Consider the following 24211-nt stretch of genomic DNA (forward strand, 5'->3'; position numbering starts at 1 on the left):
CATCTCACATCCTAATTATCACAGCATTATCTTACAACATCTCTATTGCTTTGTACATAATACATTCCACTTTGCATCAGCTCATGGAAGTTTTTCCAGGTTTTTCTGAGAGCATTCTTCTCATCATTTCTTATGACATAATAGTATTCCATCATAATCACATACCACAAATTTATTCAGCCACTTCCCAATTAATGGACAGCCCCTCAAATTTCCATATTTGAACAAAAATCCCTGCTACAACATGGTTGTAGTAAGGTTGCTACAATTAAAAGGTTTTCCTCACCACAAGACTAAATATAATTTTGACACAATGTTCCTAATTGTTACCGTTGGGACTAAAAGAAAAAAATCTAATCTCTTCATATGACATTTTTCCCAAATGTTTGAAGGCAACTATCAGGTTCCTCCCAAATCTTCTCTTCCATAATACCCCAACATCTCCAGTTTTCCCAACCAATATTCACATGGCATAGACTCACCATCTCGGTTCCATTCCACTGGATGTTCTATGGCTTATCAATACCCTTCCTAAAATAGAGTATCCAGAATTAAACACAATAGTCTAGATGTGATCTGAGCACCAAAGAATACACAAGAACAAATATCTCCCGAAACCTAGGTACTCTGCCTCTTTGAATGAAACCAAAATTTCATAGCTTTTTGGGTTATGACATAGCAAAATGGAAACTGACCTGTGTACTACTGATCAATCACAAATGGTGAAATGTATCTAAATGTCTTCCAAAACTTAATGTCACTATTTAATATCTACCAACTATAATTAATGGGGCCAAGAAGCCCTGAGTTCAAATCCACTCCACTTTTCATCTGCTGCCCTACCTGTTTTCAATTCTATCCAACAAGATGTCCCTTGCAAGACAAACTTATTTCTTCCAAACTCACGGCTATGCTGCTCATTCAAGCTTTGTTTGACACCATCACTCTCAGTCTCTTCTCTTCTTTGATTGGAGGATTGGAGAATAGAGTACCGAACTCCTCCCAGTGACTTCCTTTAGAAAGGGCAGAATCTGGACAGCTCATTCTATTTTCCATTTGCTGTTCTGCTTGCTTTCAACTCCACAGAACAAGAAGTCCTCCCCTAGATAGCCCTTATTGTCCCTTTCCAATCCCCTTTCCTTCTGTCTTTGAGATGAAAGCTCCTTGAGGTCAGGGACTAGTTTTCTTTTAATTAATTGTATTCCCTAGCACTTAGCAGAGTACCTAAGACACAGTAGGCTCTTAATACATATTTACTGGATATTGGAAATCCTGCCTTAGATGCTTGCTATTTGTGGGATTCTAGACAAATCACTTAACCTCTGTCTGCCTCAGTATAGTGGGAATAGCACCTAATCCACTGGGTTGTTGTGAGGAGAAAATGAAATATTTATAAAGCACTTTGAAAAATCTTAAAGTGCTCTACAATACACACACACACACTAGATGATGATGATGATGATGATGTTATTGTCAGTATCAAGATTTGAACCTATATTTTCTATCTCCAAATCTAGTGTTCTTTCTGCTTTACCATGCTTTGCAGGGTCAAAAATGCCCTGAAGACTCTGTGTTAATTTTAAGCATGTCGAGTTAGAATGAGAGGGGTTTTGCTAGTCTCTGCTGAACAAATGTTTCATTCATATCCTAGCAGCCTGCTCAGGCCTGCTTAGTGTCTGAAATTCTATATGCAGTCATTTGTTCAAGGTAGTGTGTGCTACAACATATAGAGATCTAGCCTCCAATACAAGAAGACCTGGATTCAGTGCCTATCTCTGGCATGTTCTAGTGTTATTCATGCTCAGAGTGCTTAGCAACTCTCTTAGACTATAAATTGAAGAGAAAGTGCTTATCTGCATAGATACAAGGAATGAGAATTCCCCAAACTATTGAAATCCCAGGTCAGATCCCTATTCCTCTTCTAGTCACTTCTCTGGGTGAAGGCAAGGTTTTTGTTAAAATGCAATTGGAGCATTTAGGGTTATTTATGTTGATAACTCCATCAAATACTCTGACTTCCCAGCTCTTGAATACCATCCAGACCCTATTACTCATTCCTCCATTATACCTCAGCTATTCATAGAAATGTTCAGACCTTGAATCTCACCATTACCCTCAAGCATTTCATTTCCTTGATCAAAAACTCTGACATTCTTCTATCTGACCATAACTTCCTATCATATGCCTCACTGCTCTTAAAATTAATTTTTTTCCTTGACTTCCAAGCCCTCCACCCTTTAGTATTTTTCAGGTCATTATTCTTATTCTGAGTCTTCTTTCTTCCTTCCAATTTTGACCCTATAGCAGGAATTCTCTACATGAAGTCAATGAATTTAAATTTAAAAAAAAAATGAAAACTGAATTTCAGCATAATTGGCTTTCTTTGTCATCCTGGATATTTTGTTTATTTTTAAAGATTTGGAGGAGTTCACTGGCCTCATCAATATGCAGCTTGATACAAAAAAAGTTAGAAATCCCAATCTAAGACACACAGATAATCTTGAATGAGAAGAATGTGGTTCTAAGATAAAGATGAGCTAGAATCAGAGCAAGGTAACCTAAAAAATCATGACTATGACAAGATGTAGTCAAAATATTCAGTCTAGTCCTAATTCTGCCATTTAACAGTTTTTTGTCCATAAGTATATCACTTCAATTTTCTGAACTTCAGTTTCTTCTTCTGTAAAATGGGCATACTGCCTGAACTGTCACATATTATAGCTCAAATGAAAAATATATACATTTTCTTTAATACTTCAAAGATGTGTAATTTCATTGGATTGTCACAGGGCTTAATAATCTTTTGTATTCTTGGGAACACCCTATTAATGTTTATAATCATAACTGGAGTGATTATCATAGAGGAAAGAAGTTCTTGGTCACAACAACTCTTAAAGACAAAGATATAGATATGTCTATAAGATATGACAGGATGCAATCTGTGTTAATGGATATTAACATTAAGAATATAAATCCCACATAAGAAAATCACAGATATTAGAAATGTTGAACTATTGCTGCAATTGCAGCTTATAAACATCAGTTGCATAAATCGATATGTATAAATTATAACCATACTCATAGTTCTGACAATCCTGATCTCCAGATCTTCCAGTTGCTAGTCCCTTCCATTTCCAAACTGCTTTGCATTTATTTTGTAGATCTAGTTAGTCTAGATATTTATATACTATTGTTACCTTTAGCCATACGGAAGATTTCTGAAGGTAGGGACTGTTTCACTTTTGATTTTGTCCTCCATGATTATTGTAGTACTCAGGTTATAATAGTTACTCTGTAAATTCTTATTGATTAATGGACATATATCTTAAATAAGTTGGTATTTGATAGATATTTGTGTTAAATAACCCTATGAGGTAGGTGAGACAAGGATTATCATTCCAATAATGGATAATAATGTTCAGAGAGTTAAATATTTTGCCCATAATCACAAAACTAACAAATATCAAAGCCAATATTTTAACCTCATCCAAGGTTAGGATAGTTCATTGTCCCACAGTGCAAAACTCTGTTCTACTGCTGCATTACTCCACACTGCAAGTTTACCAACACTAGAAATCATAGAAATAATCATTTCCTATTTTTCCATTTAAGGGTGAGATTATTTCTTTCTTAAGAGCTTCCTGTCTACCTGAGGAGCAAAACAAAACCATCCTGGAATTGTGCTTATGTATGCTGATACTACTTTATGGCATCAGGATTTGTGGCTATGCTATTTATTATGGAGATCATGAGTCATCTATCTCTGCATTACAGAGCTCACTTAATTTGACTCATTCATTTAAGTCCTAGGCTTTAAATAATCTCCTCATCTTCTATCTGTATTGCTGTTCACAGGTCACCTAAGGCAGTTCCCATTAAATATTCTTTCTTGAAGATGGATACTTTTTTGGTATTCCAAAAGAAATGATCACATCTGCTCCTCCATCAATTTGATTTTAAAAGAAGGATAAACTGATACTGATGATAATGTTCCATCTATTTTTTCAATGCTACTTATTAATAAAGACCTTTAGGTTACATTGCTGGGTCTTAGTGGTATTTCATAGCAAAACCAGAAGAGTAGATCATTGTTGAGATCCATTTATTTTTCAAGTTTAAGGGAAAGTTTAAAGATACCTAAAAGAAAGGTATAAGGGCATTAAAGCAGCATGTACCTCCCAACAAGATGGGTACCTTCAACTTTACACATTAGGGGTAGGACTGATACTTCCAAAACAAGGAAGACATTCTCCCACAGATGTTGCCATATTTGTTCTATGAGTATTATGGTTTTCATGAGGAGGAAATAGATGATGATATTGAAAGAGTCTGCTCCTAAGACTTGATGAATCATTAAATTAAACTTTCACTCAGTTTTTTAGGTCTATCTTTAACTTGTGCATAAGGGTAATTCAGGAATTAGGGCAGCTTAGCTATTCTATAAAAAGAAGTGAGATTTGACTCGAGTGACTCTCAACAGTTCCCACTGATGAAATCACACACAAGAAGGTCTCAATCATCTAGGAAACTTGGGAAATTCTCAAGCATGAAAAATCCCATAAATGGAGTGGGGTAAATGAATGGTTCCAGAGAAGGCGTTATTTATTGTCTATACTTGATGTCTTTTCCAGCATTAAATACTGTACTCTGCATACAATTGCATCATAGGATCTTACACCTGGAGTTGGAAGAGCCCTCATCCAATGTTCTTATTTTATAAATGATGGAACTCGGGTTCAAGATAGTTACAAAACTTGCATGAGGTCACACACGTGACAAAAACAGTACTTGAACCCAGATCTTTGGACTTCACATCTACCTCCCTTTTCCAGAAAAACATTGTTCCTGAACCCTAAGCAAAAGCTTAATAGTAACTAAATTATGAACCAACATCTTTTTCTTGGGGAAAAAAGGAGAATCTAATGAACTGAAGCAGTAAGAACACTGCAGAACATTTTCCCGATGACTGAATCAGAGAAAGACAAAGATGTTCCAATATTCTCTGAATCTCTCTGAAATTATAGGATATTCAATTCTATCCCCGGGTTTTCAATACAATCTTGTCTCCATTTATTGCAATCTACTCAGCTACAATAGCTGAGGCTTTAGAGAGCTGTTTGGGGGTATTTTATAATGTCCTGACCTTTGCAGAAGCAATTACATCTTGAATTTGTTTCCTTTGCAGCATGAGGTGACTCACATATGCAGCTCTCTGGTTAAGCTTGAGGAAGCAGAAAAATCAACACATTTACCTTTTCAGTTCCTTTTCCTCATTTAATGGGAACTGCAGTCCTTAAGGAGATACTTAGTAAAGAATTAATAGGGAATACTGAAAAAAAAATAATAGACTAGGAAAAGAATTATGTTGCCTAGGTTCCAAGCCAGTTCTGTCTAATTTCTCATTATTCACCTTACTAGAATCTTCTTTTTATTCAAACCAAATAGCTAGCTATTCCCTGAACTCAGTCACATCTGTTAATTTGTATGAGCTATCCCTCCATTCCTATGTCTCCTCATCTCTGTCTCACATAATCCTGATTTTATTTCAAGGTCTAGCACAGATGCCATATCTGACATAAAATGTTGTTCAATATCTCTAGTTATTAGTACTGAGCAATTAATTCAATTTGTCCAACATTTATTGTGAATTTACAATATACAAGGTACTGAGTTAGGTGAAGGAAAAAGAAAGATAAAAGCTGTACATTGCCCCCCTCCAAACAGCTTATATTGTTTTGGAGGAAACAAATATATGCAAATAAAATTGAGATTCTCTCTAAAAGTCCCTTCCAACTTTAACATTCTATACTCTCTTTCCTTTCTATTCTCACATTCTGGGTTTCTTTTAGTTCTCATATCCTATAATTCTATTTTAAAAACATTAATAACAATACACCAAAAAAACTCAAATTTTCCATTAAGTGGAATACAAGGTCAAATCTATTTGTTTTCCAGTCTTTGAGCACACAACTCTCTCTTCTCTTTTTATTATCCAAAGCATGAAGGAATACTTGAATTATTAAGATATTTTTATCTGAGATTTAAATAGGTTTTCATCAATTTTGTAAAAAGCACTCAATGATTCTACCATACGACTCCTGAAAAAAAAAGTCCATGTCAATAGTATGGCCACGCTATAAATAAACAGAATTGGTATACTGTGTTCTTGAGGATGAATGTTAAATGAAGATGCAGGCCCCAGCTGGGTGACTTGCAAATAAAAGTAATTTATGATAATAGTTCTAGTGAAAGTTGTCTTTAAATGGATCCATGCTTTTCCATTAACCTCAACACTTAGCACAATGATTTGCATATAACTAAGTAATACAGTGGATGGAGTTCTAAGCCTACAGTCAGGAAGATTCATCATACTGAGTTCAAATCCTACCTCAGATATTTATAATATTTATATATTATATATAACCCTGTTTGTCTCTATCTATAAAAGAAAATAGCAAACCATTCCAGTATCTTTGCCAAGAAAACTCCAAATTCAGAAAATCAGGCCTGATTGAACAACAAAAATGAAATATTTGATAAATGAGTTTTCATTCTTTCACACAATCATTGTTCTTCTTTCAGGAAAAAGGTCTATGGAGGGTTCTTTTAGTACCTCAGCAGTCTTATAATGCTGCTACTCCCTATAGTGATGTAGACCCATAATCTGGGTCTGTGTAGAGGGCTGAAAATAGTGGGGGAACTCTGGGTAAGTTATAAGACCCTTTAGCCCAGAGGAAATCCCGCTGACAATATCTGGTTTGGTTCCCCATTTCCCTTGGTGTTCACACCTTTTTCTGAGAAGTCAAGGAAGGCATGACCACCTGTGTTCTACTTGAAGCAAGGATACTTACAGCAAGGTGTTTACTTAGTGTGACTGATGATATAATGGTTCTCTAGTTCACATATACTTAGTACTTAATGTGATGTAATGGTTCTACAGTTGGTACATGCTCAGTGTGCTGTAGTGATGTAATTGTCCTAAGGTATTTAAGGGCTGAGAGGACTTGAAATGAGCAGATTCCAGTGTGTGTGAGCTGAAGCTCAGACTACAAACTATAGAGAGATATTTCAGAAAACTAGCCCGGACTCAAGATCTGTCCAACCTATGTAGTACTATGTCTTCCCATAAACCATCCATAGGGGGTTCATTTTACATATTGAGATCTTCTTCCACATTGTGTCTGTACTTCTAGAACATGTGCCTGAGTAATCATTCATAATTACTAAGTAACTAGTCTATCTTTTTTGTGGTCATATATCTTTCTGATGCTTTACTTTATGCCAGAAGTATTAGTGGCCTGTATGCTACCATAACACTCCTGAATATGACCTGAAACAGATTAAAATGTAATTAGGAACTATTTAGCTAAATAAATAAAAATATAATGGGACATAATATTAATGTGTGTATTTAAGTCAATTTACAGTTTGCAGGGATCCCCATGTATTGTATAATGATCCCCATTTATATTTGTATGACACCATTATTTTATGATACTAATAGAATTTCTCATTGATAATGTGTTTTTGCTAGCTCAGATCTACCATGTACTTCTTCTTTGCCCAATAGGTGACCCTAAACCTGACTTCTCCAGACCTTCCTGTCAAGGAAGCTGCATTCTCCATACACTACTTTCTCTAGGCTTGAGTCAAACCCACCCTCAAGATTATATCCATCTTTATAATACTCAGAACTTTCCAGAATGAAACTTATGATGAGCTAGAATGATTTTATAAATTCTTTCCTTAATGATAACTTAGAAATTTCTGCTGATTTAGAAGGTATCACTCTAGTCATAGCTCACAGCTTGCATATCACATGCTACACAGTTGAATTGACTGCCTATTTATTTTCAGGTTGTTAATTATATGTAGAGAAGATCTGCTAATTCAGCTATAAAGAATGGAAAAAAAAGTTCTGCTATTTTCTATAAGAGCACTTTATTTGGAGTAAGATTTTGAATCTTGGCTCTGTCACTAACTGTCTAACTTTGGGTCATTTTATACAATCAAAGATTTAGAGCTGGAAGAGATTGTCTAGCTCTACTCCCTCATTTCATATATAACAAATTAAGGCTGAGAGAGGTTAAGTAACCTGCCAGAGATTACAAAGATAGTAAATAGCATAACCAGGATTGAAACAAGATGCTCTGAATTCAAATTCAGCATACTTTCCACTCTGTCATGATAGCTCCAGCAAGCTGATCCTCAGTTGTATCATAAACCTATGAGTCTTACCTTTAATCTGATATTTATTTTTATTTTCTCAATTTTTTTTATTTTCAGGAATATATAAATAGAATAGAATAATATATACCTCAATGATCTGTCATATACACATAAATAATTTGTGTGTAACATACACTTATATATGTGTATGATGTATGCTCACATATGCAATATAAAAATACAATCCATGTAATATATACACATATATATGTGTAGCTATGAGTGTGTGTGTGTGTGTGTGTGTGTGTGTGTGTGTGAATTTACATACATTTCTTTTGGATGTATAACCTATGGATTAAAAATGGAAGAATGTCTATTGGATCATGACCCATTGAGTTGAGTTTATTATGACAGTCAAAAAAGATGTGATCTCAAGCTACATTTAGAGTGGGATGGCTTGAGAAATATGGAAATAATAGTACTCTTGCATTATTCTGATTATGTCACATTTGTAAAATTTTATTCTATTTACATTTTACAATGGAAATTGACAAGTAGATGTGTCCATAGAAAAGAATAGAATAAAGAAGGCCTTTTTGACTATGCCATATGGGAACTGATTTGGGAAACTGGGGGTATTTAGCTCAGAGAAAAATGGAACATGATAGTTTCTTTTCGTTTTTTTAAAATCTGAGGATAATTGAATTCAAATAAGATTGACATTTCCATATACAAAATAGAGCAGAAAAAAGAGTGAATATGAAACATCAAATCTGGATTCTGAAAACTTTGCTTTTGAAAAAATATATACTAATTTCAACATGTTATTTTCTTTTTGTAATTGAATTTATTTACAATTCCAAATTTTCTCCTTCCCCCACTTTGTCTCCCACCAATTGAGAAGGCAAGAAATATGAACCAATTACAAATATGAAGTAATGAAAAACAAATTTCTCCATTAGTCATGTTCTGGGAGGGAGAACAAGAAAGAGAAAGCAAGAAAGAAAAACTTTATACTTTAATCTTCTCTTTGTGTTTTCAGCTCTCTATGTGGAAATGGATAGTATTTTTCCTTAGGAATCTTTTTGGAACTATAGTAGGTCACTGTGTTAATCAATCATTAAGTCTTTCATAGTTATTTTTAAATATTTCCTTTCCTTTGCAGATTGTTCTTCTGGTCCTACTAATTTCATTTTGCATCAGTTGAATATATCTTACCAGTTTTTTCTGGAATTATCCTCTTCATTATTTCTTATAATACAATAATATTTCATAATATTCTATAATACTCTTATTCAGCCATTCCTCAATTGATAGCCTTTCTCTCGGTTTCCAACTCTTCGCCACCACAAAAAGAGCTGCTATAAACATTTTATACATATAAGTCCTTCTTTTTCCTTGATCACTTTAGGATGTAGATTTAGTAGCAGTAATGCTAGGTCAAAGGTACACACAGTCTAATAGCTTTTGGGCATAGTTCCAAATTGCTTTCCAGATTATTTGACCCAGTTCACAGCTTTACCAACAGTGCACTAGCATACTTACTTTCCCATATTCCTTCCAGAATTTCTTCTTTTCTGTCATCTTAGCCAATCCCTTGGGTATGAGATAATACCTCCGAGTTATTTCAATTTGCATTTCTTTAATTATTAGTGATTTCAAATGTTTTATATAACTAATGATAGCTTTGATTTCTTTCTCTGAAAATTGTTCATATTCTTTGATTATTTGTCAGAGAATGACTCTTATTCTTATGTATTTGGTTCAGTTCCCTTTATGTATCAGCATGTTAATTTCAAAACTGTCCTGGTTGTGTTTCTTACTGACCTTTCTTCTGTTCTCCTCTAGGTATTCAAAAATGTACTTCAATGACCCTACTTTCTTCTTTTTTAAGAAATGCAGTAACCTTATTGCTATTCCTCCCAATGGAAAAATGAAAAAGAAAACTTTTTTTTAAAATCACATATCTATTATCAAACAAAACAAAGCTTTTCACCATTCTGCTTGTACCTCTCTGGAAAGAAAACTGTATATCTCTATCTACATCTTGAGTTCATCACTTATTTTGCTAGGAAGTAGGTAATAAGTTATTAGTAATCTTTTGGAATTATGGTTGGTCATTGAAACCACATATCTTAAAGTTTTTTTTCCCTTTACAGTACTGTTGTTATTGTATACATTGTTCTTTAGATTTGCCTTGTTTCAATTTGCTTTCTTCAAATATTTTTTAAAAGTTATAACTTAGAAGGATTAGATGTTCTCTCTTTAACTTCAACTGGCAATAAGCATAATTTTCACAGAGGCAAATTTAGATTTGTTGAAAAGGGAAAAACAACTTTGTGATAATAAAAGATTTCTTAAAGTGGGATATATTTTCTCAAAGTGGGATGGGATCCATTTCTTTGGATGTCATCAAGCAAAGACTGGATGATCATTAGTCAGATATGTTGCAATGGGAATTATTTTTCAGTTGGAATAGATGGCCACTGAAGTCCCTTTCAACTCTAAAGTTATGTGATTCTGTGGTTCTGCAGGGTTGTAAATATAAATATTTATTCTCTCTCTTTCTCGCTCTCTCTTTCTGTCTCTCTCAATTTCTTTCTCTCTGTCTCTGTCTCTCCCCTCTTCTCTTCCCTTTCCTTCACCCCTTTCCCTGTCTTTCTTCCTCCGACTCTCTCTCTTCTCCTCCTCCCTCTTCCTATCCTAGTAGCAACTATGTAGATCATAGAGTTCAATATTTTCAGAGGAGGAAGTTAATTGAATTAAAAACAGAGCCCATGCTAGATTCAGATCTCCTGTTTCCAGTAAAGTACCCTTTCTAATATTCCTCAATGTGTGTCTTCCCTATATGTATATGGAATAATATGTGTGATGGGGAATGGTATTGATGACTAAGATTTAACTGAGATGTTTGAAGATATAGACCTTATCCTCAAAGAATTTAGAATCTGGTTTCAATAATAAGACAGGAAAACAAATAATTTTCAGTCAGAATAGGATAAATGCCATAATAAAGGTATAAATAAAGGGTTATGGAAGTTCAGAAAAGGGAAAATTGTTTTTTGGGGAGTTGTTGTTGTTGCTGGTGAGCTCAGGAAGGAGCAAGGCAAGGTGATATTTCTGTTTATTTTATCTATTTATTTTTGTCCAATGAAAAACATGTAAATAAAAATTATTCCCAAAAGACAAACTTTAATTCTTTGGCATTTTATGTCTGGTTTGTTTTGCAAATTGGGAGTTTGAAAAATCTAATGCTTTTAATCAAGTTGTGCGTGCTTTCAGTAAGTATCACCTTCAGTTTTACAACCTTCAATAAAAGTTGATTTCACCACTTCTCTGTTTCCTCTACCTGTCTAAGGAGAGTAGTGGTGGCACTATTTATTTAAAATAAACAAATGAAGTAGGAAGAAAAAATGCTATAAACCCAAAGGAAAGTCATGTTTTTAACTAATTTAAATGGACTCACCAATATGTTGTTTCATCTTGCATAGCATTTGAGTTGATTATGCCTTCTCCCACCCTCCTTTTTTCTCTCCAACCTCTCTGAATTAAAGAATTGGAGAATTTCGTGTATGTATGAGACCTTAGAAATCAGTTCTTTTGACTCCCTCCCTCTCTCTCTCTCTCTCTCTCTCTCTCTCTCTCTCTCTCTCTCTCTCTCTCTCTCTCTCTCTCTCTCTCTCCTTCCTTTTCTGTATTCTTCCTTTCCCCTCTTCCTTCTTCCAGCGCTCCCTCCATCACATCCTCTTTCCCCCTCTTGATTGTTGTCCCAACCAGAGAAGTGAGTTCTTTGCTATGTAGCTTGCACTAATTCTCTCTCCCAGTCTTTTCTGCGCATGAGTCACCGCTGGCCGCCTCAGTGAAGGTGTGACAATTTCTGGGGACCCAACTGGCTGAGGAAGACGCGCTCAGCACCAGCAGGCGAGTGAGCAGAGGTACGACTCTCTATTTCAGTTGAGACGTAGAGAGGAGAGAAAAGATTCAGCTCCAGAGATTGCGAGGTGATTTACATACCGGGAAGCAGTCGGTGTTCGAGTGGGTTCTGCTGAAGATGGTTCGGCCAGTGGGTTCCAGTACCCAGTGCGTAGAGAAGCACCTTTCAGCACCCTGGACAGCGTGCGCATTGCCTCCTCTTTCAGCTCCTAGAACCTAAACCGAGCTTGAGCTTCGCTCGCTCAGACTCAAACAGCTTGCAGTCGTATCTCTTCCTGGCCATGGGACCCAGGGTAAGTCCGTAGAGCAATGGACTTGGCTGAAGCCCTCCTGGCGCTCCTTCTCGGCTCAGTCCTAGTCGTCTCGCTTCTGTCCAATCTGCTGGTGCTATTATGTTTTCTCTCCAGCTCCGAGCTCCGCCAGCAAGTGCCCGGGCTCTTCCTGGTCAATCTGTCTCTGTGCAACCTGCTGTTGACCGTCCTGAACATGCCCTTTACTCTTCTGGGTCTCCTGTGGCGCCAGCAGCCCGTAGGGGACTGCGCGTGCCAGGCGGCGGGCTTCTTGGAAACTTTGCTGGCGTCCAACGCCATGCTGAGCATGGCTGCGCTCAGCCTGGACAAGTGGGTGGCTGTGGTGTTCCCGTTGAGCTATGCGAGCAAGGTGCGTGGCCGCGATGCTGCGCTGCTGCTGGCCTACGCCTGGCTGCACTCGCTCGCCTTCCCGCTGGCCGCGCTCGCCTGCTCCTGGCTCGGCTACAACGGTACCTACGCGTCCTGCACGCTGTACCTGCGGGTGGAGGCGGAGAGGAGGCGCTTTGCCGCCTTCACGGTGGCCTTCCACGCCGCCAGCTTCGCGCTATCTCTCGTGGTGCTCTGTTTCACCTACCTGAAGGTGCTGCGCGTGGCCCGCTTCCACTGCCGGAGGATCGACGTCATCACCATGCAGACCCTCGTTCTGCTGGTCGATATTCATCCCAGGTAACCGGCGGGGCTGAGGGGAGAAAGGGTCATTGACAAGACCCTACCCGTGAATCACCTTGCTCAGATCTCCTCCCCAAACCGGGGCTCAGTATTGACTTTTGTAAAATGAGAGGCTGGAATAAGTTTGGGATCTCTAAGATCTCCTACAGTTTTGACACTTTTCTTTATCAAGGTCACACTCACAGACAAAAATGCTGTCTCTGGCAAGCAGCCAGGAAAAGACTTCGGTCTTTTAAGCAGGGCAGTGAGCCCAAGTGTGTAGATCACAGTTTTCTCTTTTGTAAAGTGGGAATAATAATTCATGCCTAGTCTGTTATCAGTGGGAAATGGCTTAAACTCTGCTTCCTTATTTATTTATCTGTTTATTTACTTATTCATTTATGTATCTATCTGTTTATCTGCTTGCTTTCTTATTTCTTTGTTTGTTTATTTGCTTATTTGTTTATTTATTTGTTTGCCTGGAGAGAGCAGGAAGGAGGACTCCCAGTTAGCGTTCAGGCGGAGCCACATTCAACGATGTTGCTTACAGCCTTGTTGCATTCACAGACATGCACACGCCATCCAATAATTTCCTTTCAACCCTCATTTTTGTGTACAAATGGTTGCCAGAAAATAAGTGGGTATCAGCCCAAGCTCTTACACATACTCATGAGTACGTGTAAATGGTGAGGTATGTGAGTGCGGGACTGTGTTTCTGATAGTGAATGTGTGTTTGTGTGCGATGGATCTATGGGTAAAGGTGAATTGTGTCTGTGAGCTTTTTTGTGTTACCGGGAAGGGGGGGGGTGAGGGGGTGGTGAGGAGGTGGTGAGGGGGTGGGTCTTCGAGGGACGAATGAGTATGCATTTCCAAGAATCTGGATACCTTGTGTATGTGTATAAATGTATCTGTATTCATAAATGTGTGAGCGTGACTTTATGCACACATGAGAGCGTTTGTATATGTTTGAGCGTAAATTTGTGTCCGTGTGTGTATCTTTGAGCCACAATAGCCTATGCGCTAAGGGATAAATGCGCGAGCCATTCAGTGCCTACTCTCTGGCATCTCAGACTAAAGTACTTTTGTCCAGATTGCAAGCGCCACCCTTGGGAACCTGGTTGACTCATTTGGTAATCCCAGAACCCTTAGCGTGGTACTCACGGAGGACCCCAGAGCCTGACTTTGTGGCGGATATCCTGGCTTTTTCTCCCCTCTAGGCCCACTCCCCTCCCCTTGCTTAATTTCCTAAAGGACTACAGGAGCAGGACTCTATGAAGTTATTGGACAGCAAAGAGCAGGCGAGAATTGTAAGTTTTCCCCCAAGGCTTACTACCTGCCTTTTCACTGTCTGGCCAAGCCTACTCCAAATAGCCTACTCTGCTCTCCAAATCCCCCACGCCCCGCCCCTGATTCTGCATTTAACGGAAGAACTTTGCCCTTTGTCTTGCAGTGTGAGACAGCGCTGCCTTAATGAGCAGAAGCGGCGGAGGCAGAGGGCTACCAAGAAAATCAGCATCTTTATAGGCTCCTTCGTCCTCTGCTTTGCTCCTTACGTCATCACCAGGTGAGACTTTGCTGATTGCTTGCTGCCCTGGAAGTATGGCTTCGCTTCTGAGCTCTGAAACCTGGATGTAGTTCTCAGCCAGGGATGGCTGCCCGTCACGTAATGTTAAAGTTTCTTTCTAAGTGAACAAACTTGGAAGATAGCAAACACTGATTCGTAGAATGTTAGAGTTGGAAGGCAACAAAGAACACAGAATATTAGTCTGGAAGGTACTTTTAGAAACTAAACACAGAATCTCAACTTTAAGGGACTCTAGAAAAGAGAGTTAGAATTGTAAGAGACCCCAGTATACATCACAGTGAATATAATTAAGTATATTCAGGGATTTTAGGACACAAAACATAGACTGCAAAAGTTAGAAGAGATTTTAGAACAAAATCTATTAGAGGCTAGAGATCATTTATTCTAATCCCCCTCATTAGTTAGATGAGAAAACTAAGTTCCAAAGACCAGAGAAATGTATTGCCCATGATCACTGTTCCCCTTTTATAAACGAGGAATTTAAAGCCTAGAGATCACTTGTGACGACAGTGAATGAAATGACATGATTATGGTCATCACATAATGGACAGATTGACCAAACCTGAACAAGAATCACCTCAATATTATCTTCATCAGAGCTTGTCCAACTTCTGCCTGATGACCAGGGGTAGAATATGCAAGATCCATTCCAGTTTTGGATAGATCTAATTGTTTAGAAGATTTTCCAAATATCAAATGGAGAAATATCAATCAACTTTCCACACATTATATCTAGTTCTAGAAAGGAATTTTTACCCAGAGATCTGTGGAGTCCACTAATTTGGATGAAAAAGAAATGTCTTTAATGTCTTTATGTCAATGTGTTTTATTTCCTTTGCAATCACGTGTATTTTATTTTAAGTGTTTAAAAACATTACTAAGAAAATGGATCCATAGACTTTGACAAAAGGAGTCCACTATCCTCAAAAGATTAAGAATATCTTGCAACAGAACAAATTTGTCTTCTACTTGACAGCTCACTTTAAAATATTGTATAAAAAAATAAGAATCATGGTCTCTCCTTTAGTTTTTTTTTTTCTTCTCAAGGTTTGTTCAACATCTTTTGCTGGGTCAAACCATACTTCAATGACATACTTTCCAAATGTTCTTATTATTCTTTGAATGCTTTTTTTCACTTTGTCTAAGTCATTCTTTAAAAATGGGGTATTGAGAACTAAACAAAATCCTCCATATGTGGTCTGACTAGATCAGAGGATATAAGGGCTAGAGCCTTGATCATTGATTTCTTCTATTTTGCCTTGTGCTTTATTCCCTTGGGTACTGTAGGGAGATAAACAGAAAATAAAGAGAAAGTTTTCAAAACTCCCTTATTGAGTGGGTGAGTCCATTCTCCTCCCCTATTCTAAAGTAGGTCTCTATCTGAGGAGGATAAAATCAAAATGTTAACTAATCAATATTCTGCACATGAAGGGCCTGTGAGTCATTTTTGGGCGTCTGTTAATTACCATATGCCACCAAGATACAGATCTGTGTTTCTCCTCATAGTGTGAATCTGCAGCCTTTTCCACATGCAACAGGAATGCAAAAAAAAAAAAAAAATCTTTTTTTTTTTGATTAATAGGAACAGAGCAAACTGTAATGTCCTTTTCTCATGAATGCTTGGGCAGAATCATATTATCTTTGTGCTCTAGACCTGGGTTTGAAATAATAAATAAGCTTTGTTCATTGTTTTAATTATTTATGTTTAATTCTTTTAGAATATGCTTATATATGGGGAAATATGACTAACATATTTATTATATATATGTATATATATATATATGATATGACAATAACATCCTAAAAACACATTGTCATCTCCTTGAAAGCAGTTGCCTCAGAATTTTTGGTATTTATTGCAGTATTGCTGGCATTGCTCAAAAAATAATGACAATAATTTACATTTGCATTGCATCTTTCCAGTTTGTAAGATATTTAATTGAAGCAAATAATTTATTAACTTCCAAATCCATGAGGTAGGTAGTTCAGTTATTATGACCCATTCTTCTTCATGAAGTGAAAGATCTAGAGGAAAGGCATTCTTTGTCCAATGTAACAAAGCAAGGATTCAAATCTAGGGCTTCTCTGAGTTCAATTTAGGAGAAAATTATTAAATTTGTATTTTAATTTTCTTTGTAGAAGTAAAAGAAAATCACTGCAGTGTGATTTTGACTAGGAATTGGCTCCTTATATCCTTCTGTAAATTTGTCTTTCTGCATTGACACACACACACACACACACACACACACACACACACAGAGTGAACTTGTTCAATGACAAGAAAAGATTTATTTTTAAAAATCCTGCAAGTCAGCATAGTGCTAGCTGAGAGAACTTAGGGAAGCTGTTCAGCTTTGCTTAAAATTGAAGAATGTCTTCTTTAGGGATTTTCCTAGATTCAACAAATGCAACTTTGAACATTAAAATTTAAAAAGCAATATCAGTCAACATGATGAAGTGAGAAAGGCACTAGTTATGAAGTCAGAGGCTCTAGCTCTACCACTTAGGACCTGTGTATTTTGGACCAGCCATTTCCTGTTTCTCAGGCTCATTTTCCTTATTTGTTACATTAAAACTGAATATTTATATAGAAAGTTAGAGTTTTAAAAATACATTGGGCCTTAGAGGGGCACTTAGGGGATGCAGTGAATACAGTACTGGATCTAGAGCTAGGAAAACCTGAATTCAAATCACTTACTTAGCTGTGTGATCCTGGGCAAGTCACTTAATAATTATTTGCCTCAGTTCCTCATCTGTAAAATGGAGACACACTACTAAGGGAAATGTCTAACCATTCCAGTATCTTTGCCAAGAAAACCCTTGGCCCAGTCCATGGGTCACATGGATTGGACACAACTGAATGATTGAAAAACAATATGCTTTTACTCATTTAGTTTTCACAGTCCTGAGAGGCAGTCGATAGGAGAATTATTTTCCCCAACTTACAAGTGGATAATTTGAACTTCAGAGTTGTTTTTCCTGATTTCAGGCCTAAGTGTCTTTCAAATATCCCATACTTAAAAAAACTAAATGATGTCTAAGATACCTTATAACGCTATAGCTTTTAAACTATGACACTGTCCCCATTATCCTCATAAGAGTAATAATAGACTAGCATTTATCATAGCAATTTAAGGTTGGTAAAGCCCTATTACAAATATAATCAGAGTTGATCCTCACAACAACCCTGGAATGCTATTATTGTTCCCATTTTGCAGATGAGGAAGTGATTTGTCTAATTTCACAGAGCTAGTAAGTATATGAATCAGAATTTGAATTCAGATCTTCCTGACACCAGTTCCAGTATTCTATTGCCTAATCTAAGAATACACAAATATTTCTTCATTGAGCTAGAAGTCAGAAGTTGCTTTGTGGTTAGAGCACTGGGCCTGGGGTCAGGAAGACCTGACAGTAAATCCAGCCCCCGACCCTTACTAGCCAGCAATGGTAGAGGAAGAGAAAGCGAGGAAAAAGTCACATAACTCCTGTTTGTCTCAGTTTCACCATCTGTAAAATGGAGATAATAATACTACCTGCATCTCTGGATTGTTGCGTGGATTAAATGATATAGAATTTATAATGTGCTTAACACATAGTAGACACTATGTAAACTTTACTTATTTCTATCTCCACTTCTGCCACGAACTGGCCTTGTGATTTTAAACAACTCATTTCTTCTCTGAGCTTCAATTTTCCTATCTCTAAAATCTAGAGCTTTTGATGAAATAATTACCAAAGGTTTTTTTTTTTAAATTACAACTTTAAAACCCTGTGTTTTCTATTTGAAATTCTCTTCTAAGCCTAACATTCTGTATTTTATATTCTTAAATTCCATGTTCTAAGATCCCTTTCAGCTATAGCATTTTATGTTCTGTGTGCTATTATTCTATGTCCTAAACATCCATTATCATTTTATGAAATTCTGGGAAGATCATTCTAGGTATTTTCTACTGATTAAATGAGTGAAGTGCATCCTTTTTGTGTTTTTCAACTTGAATTCTTTAAGGAGACTTTGATTTCTATTAAAATCTTATCCCTCACTGTAATCCCCATGCCTTATGACAAGTCATAGCTCACCAAAATCCTCTCATCAGTTACAACTTATCAGTGTTCAACATTTTGAAAATGTCACAGATTTATAAATAATTATTCCTTAAAGACTTAAAAGAGGGATTTGGCTGTATTAAGTTATGGAAATTACCAATTGGTTTCTCTGTGCGTAAAATGAAGATAATGATACTTGCTTCCTACCTTAGCAAGAGGATGTTGTATCTGTAAAGGCTTCATTAAGCTCCTTGGAGGGATGAATTTTTTCCATGGTTATTATCATGCCTGATTTCTCTTTACTTCAAGCTGAGGAACTATTTTAAAAGCCAATTTCCTTAGTCTGTGTATATAGAACACAGAATGTGAGAGGTAAGAGGAATCTTAGTAGTGATTGAATTCAACCCCTTCATTTTCCAGATGAAGAAACTGAGACCATTTGCTCAAAATCACACAGTGATTTAGTAAGGGGATTAGGACTAGAATCTTTGTCTTCTGATTCTATTACTTATGACTATATCAAGCCTTTATTGACACTCTACCTAATTCTGCCTATCTTGGGCAGTTAGCAGTCCTTTGAAATGATTCCCAATTCACCAAAACTTCCATTTCTTCAACTTCTTGAACAAAGAATCTTGACTGAGGAAGGAAATACAAGAAATCAGTTTATGTAAAGATATTCTAATAAGAATATTTTGGGTCAAGGAGTTCTGGCTGACTGTGTATAGTTTAGTGAGACTGGCTTTTCTCTTCTCAGAACCTTTCTTCATTTTTAATCATTTCTTCATATTTAAAATTACTAACCTCCCAGAGGAAACTTTTGTGTCTGAGGTCCTATAATTAAAATAAATAAATAAATACGACAACATTTTGCTGACATCATAAATGGAGCTTATATAGAAATGATACCTGGGATGAGAAGAGGAGAGAGAAGGAAAGGATGATCATCTGTGAATGACATTATTCTCAGCAATACAATGATCCAAGACAACTCTGAAAGAATTATGATGAAAAATGCCATCCACACTCAGAGAAAAGTTGGTATCTAATGCAGATTGAAGCATACTGTTTTTTTTGTTTGTTTGTTATGTTTTGTTTTGTTTTGTTTTGTTTTTTACTTTCTTTCTCTTAAGGATTTTTTTTAATCTATGTTCTCTTTTATAACATGACTATTCTGGAAATGTTTTTCATGAGTACACATGCATAATATATATTGAATTACTTGCCTTCTTAATGAGGAGGTAGGAGGAGGAAGAAAGGGAGAGAATCTGGAACTCAAAGTTTTAAAAATGAATATAAAAATGTTTATATATAAAATACTAAAGAAAAATAAAAAGAAAAAATATTCACAGCTCACATTTCTGGAAATCTTTTTGATTAATAAATTGCTTTCACCACAATCCTGTGAGATAAATTCGAATATTATCTTCATTTTATAGATGAGTAAACTAAGGCTCAGATTAATCTTCTGTCATACCAATACTAGTTTGCAGATTTGGGGCTTGAATTGAGTTCTTCTAGTGACTCAAGGATTACTACTCTTGATCTAGGATATCTGGAGGTTGAACTCTTTAAATAAGTTTGATTATCATATTAGACTCTTCCATTTTTTTTTTTTTTTACAACAGGCTGGTGGAACTCCTTCCATTCATTACAATCAACAACTACTGGGGAGTAATAAGCAAGTGCCTCACCTACAGTAAGGCTGCCTTGGACCCTTTTGTGTATTCATTGCTGCGTCAACAATACAAGAAGGTGGTGATCAACATTGTCAACCGACTGCTGAGAAGAGATTTATACCCATCATCTGGCTACAATAGCTCTCTTGACACAGAGAATGATTACTGCCTCCATCGGCCAAATTGAACTCCATTATTGGGATTTGGAGGCTGAGATTGGGCAGGTTTTTAACCACGCTGGTCATTTTTCAGCAAGCCTCTTATTTATTGGGCTGATAGCTGTGAAGGGAACTTGGGTCACCTCAGAGTCAGAGAGTATCCCATTCTCTTTGGGGGCAGCATTGGTCTCAGTAGCATGACTTCAATCAAGACCAAGACAGGGAAAAGGGCAAAGGGTATGGATTTACTCTTCCCATCCCCACTTGCTGCTAAACTGGAATTTGGGATTTTCCCTATAAGGTCTTAAGGGATAGTGCTTCATTTTCTTATGTGATATATCGAGGCATCTTAGGTGAGTTGGGAAGGAATTGGTTTTGGAGTCAGGAGACCTAGACTAGAATAACAGCTTTGATACATGTTGCCTTGGTCTTCATTCCTATGAGCTTCATCTTTTTCATCGACAGATGGAGAAAATTAGACTAGATGATCTCTGCGATACTTTCTAACTCTAGATCTTATAATGAATTAGAGGAATGCTGTGGCAGTGGGAAGGGAAGCCTGGCAGGAAGAACTGGAGAACTTCCAGAATCCTTGCCTGCCCCTACTCCAGGGATGTCTCTGCCCTTCATCATTTGAATAATGTGAAAGCATTATTATATTTAAGAGGCAAAATGATGGAGCAGAAAAGGAACTGCATTTTAGTTTAAAAAGCTAGGTACAAATCCCACCTTTACTGCTTACCACCTATGTGACCCTGGGCAAGTTCCTTTCCATCTGTAAGGCTAACTCACTTTCCTCATCTGTAAAATGAGAGAGGTTAGACTTTGTGGCCACTAAGGTCCTTTTAGCTCTTTATCTATGAATCAATTCATCTCCTTTTCTCATCCTCCTTCCCTCACCAAAGAGTTTGGTTTAATCTATTGGTAAATTAGTAAATTTTAAATTTACTTACTTTTACTTTGATACCACACTAGTCCAACATTTCCATTTGGAAGAGTAGTCTATAATGATCAAAGAAACCAGCAAGTTTAATGTTGATAACTTTGTCACCTTTTACTCTTGGATGAGTGATTAGTGAAAGATTCCATTTGGAATAAGGAAAAACTTTTCACTACGCACCATAAAAGCTAAGAACATAGTATGTTCCATAAAACAGAAAGATTAAAGACAGGAACTTAATTTCCCTCCTCCACACCATGAGTAGAGTAAAAAAAAAATTAACTTAAGCAAGCTTTGAACCAATGGCTTGCTATTTTGATTTCCACTCTCAACCTACCTTCCACCATAATCCCCCATTTGTAAAGTATCAATGGAATGAATTTCTTATTTGTCATCAAACTTCTAACATACCAAGAGCCATTGATGAGGAGACATTGGAGAGAAGGGCTTGGCGTGCCAGATGTTTGCAGAATCATTCATTTGAGAACATTCAAGTGTTAAATAATGATATAAAGATTACCAGGCAAATTTAAGATGCATTGGGATACTCCCATTTTCTCTCCTCTATAAATCACATGTCCAAGATAAGAACTAGAAAACCCAATCCTGGATTTTCAGTTATTCCCAAAGACCTGACTTTAAAAATTCTCAAAGGCAATGTCCATCATTATGTATAAACTCATTTGGTGGACATTTGGGTTACCAACAGATTGCTCCTTGCATGACCTACTTTAGTGGGGTTATCACCTAAGTCATTCATCATTTGAATTTACCTTGTGTGGGTCCATTGCAAGTCAAATATCTTGTTGGGAGAATAGACAGTGTCCAAGAAACAAGATAACCAGATTCTGAGTCCAATTCTGCTGCTAGTGTAATCTCGAGCAAGTCTCTATTTCTATAACCCTTGGTTTCCTGGTTGTTGTAACAAAACACTGAATTAGACTCTAAGATTCAACCTAGCTCCAACACTTTGTGATTCTGACTTATATTCAATAAATGACACTGATTTTGATTGTGTTATTATAAATGCAAGTTATATTGACTAGGTGTTCACTGGTCTAAAAAAAAAATAAAGCCCAAGCCCCAAATCAATGAATCTGGCTTAAATGGGTCACATTTGCAAAATGAAAGGATATGAATTTTCAAAAAATTTACTGCAAGAACCCAAGTTTGTGAATAAAAATATAAGTATTAGAATATATCTTTGAGATTGTTTCCTCATTTTACAGATATGGAAACTGAAGTCAATCTTAGGGAAGTAATTCATTCTAGGCTACTCTGTTATAAGATAGAAGGATTCACACCCAGGTCTCCTAATTTCAAATCCAGTGTTTTTTCTTCCACAGGACTATGAAGCCTCATTTATTAATGGAACCAGAACCTAGTTAGAGGCTTAGGGTAGAATTTAATTTTTCAGTGATCCTTCCCCAATCCATAATGATGAAAACTTCTCCAGAAAGCTCTCCTACTGCTTTCTTTGCATGTGAGTCATGTACGCCTCAATGCAGTAAAAAATAATTCTGCTTATGTTATATTGGAATGTGCTGTCCTGTTTTGTCCTTTTAGTAAGGTGTTTGTCCTTTGTACATCTGTGTAAATAGAATATTTGTTCAGGGGAAGCATTCATGTGAAAAAAGATGCTGCCTATTTGTCACAGAATTCCCATCTATCCCACTGATACCTTAGGAAAAAAATTTCCAAGGAAGTCTGTCATCACTGTGAAAGTTAGCAGTCCTTCCATGTGGAAGAATCCAAAAGATTTGTGTTTGTTTCAAGTGAAATTGTTTTTTTTAATATGTATTTTGATATAGATTGGATTATTTCATGGCCACTGGATATCAAACTCAGTGGATGGGACACTTATGCTGAAGTACTGTTTTTTAGCCTTTCTTAACCTAGATTTTATTTTATTTTTTTTAGTGCTGTGGATATTGAGGAAAATATTTCACATGTCCTTTGGTGTATCATGAAGCTATGTGGTTTCCCAAATGGTTTCTAAATTAATAAAAGTTTCATTTGCGTGATTGCCATTTCTTTGGTTGAAAATTAATCTAGCCATACATTATATCTTCAGAGTCAGTTATTGGTATAACAGAGAGTATAGATATATATTCAACAACTTTGGAAAAGGAGAATGACAATTCACATCTCTATGGGGCTTTGCACTTTGTAAAGTAATTTTCCTTACAATGGTCAATTAAGATAAGTGCTACTAAATTCTGATTAGTACAAATAATGAATCCTGAGAAGTAGTTGCATTATTTAAATTTGCACTGCACATTTCCTGGACTAGAAGGAATTATTATGTAATTATAACTATAAATTATACAAATTACCATTTTACACATGAGACTCAGAGGCACAGCTAGTTTAAGACCACTTGGCTAATAATTGGCAGAGAAGAGATTTGAACCCAGTCTTTCATATCTAGCTGCCAAGTTAAGTGTTTTTTTTTTCAATGTGCCATATGCATTGTGATAGGTAAGAGCTTGAACTGAGTGACCAATCTAGATCTTTCCACCTCCACAATCATTTAGGCTATATCCTGAACCCCAACTAATCAACTTTCAAATGCGTAGGTGAGAATGCTTGATAATAAGTCTTGTTCTTTTCTTTACTTTTCTATTTCTTTCTTTTCTTTTTCTCTTCCCTTCCCCTTTCCCTTCCTTTTTCTTGTAGGATTTAGTTTATTGTACTCCATAGCACTAATTCATCAGATAATTATTTAACAGTGATTTTTTTCT

At 36.5% G+C, this 24211-nt stretch overlaps 1 protein-coding gene across 1 annotated transcript; it reads left to right on the top strand.

The window, feature by feature from the left end:
* The first annotated feature begins 11853 nt into the window (after nt 1-11853).
* On the top strand, nt 11854-23491 carry GPR78 (G protein-coupled receptor 78). The gene is made up of 3 exons (XM_051965221.1): nt 11854-13079; nt 14512-14625; nt 20319-23491. The coding sequence occupies exons 1-3, from the start codon at nt 12412-12414 to the stop codon at nt 20554-20556; spliced, it is 1020 nt and encodes a 339-aa protein (XP_051821181.1). The 5' UTR covers nt 11854-12411; the 3' UTR covers nt 20557-23491.
* The last annotated feature ends 720 nt before the right edge of the window (nt 23492-24211 follow it).

Source organism: Antechinus flavipes, chromosome 6, assembly GCF_016432865.1.
Source record: "Antechinus flavipes isolate AdamAnt ecotype Samford, QLD, Australia chromosome 6, AdamAnt_v2, whole genome shotgun sequence".
Classification (NCBI taxonomy): domain Eukaryota; kingdom Metazoa; phylum Chordata; class Mammalia; order Dasyuromorphia; family Dasyuridae; genus Antechinus; species Antechinus flavipes.

Bases quoted from the DNA above. Each gene is read 5' to 3' on its own strand.
- GPR78 (XM_051965221.1), top strand. From the start codon at position 12,412: ATGGACTTGGCTGAAGCCCTCCTGGCGCTCCTTCTCGGCTCAGTCCTA. The intron at 13,080-14,511 runs GTAACCGGCGGG...TTTGTCTTGCAG, and splicing joins CTGGTCGATATTCATCCCAG to TGTGAGACAGCGCTGCCTTA. The intron at 14,626-20,318 runs GTGAGACTTTGC...TTTTTACAACAG, and splicing joins GCTCCTTACGTCATCACCAG to GCTGGTGGAACTCCTTCCAT.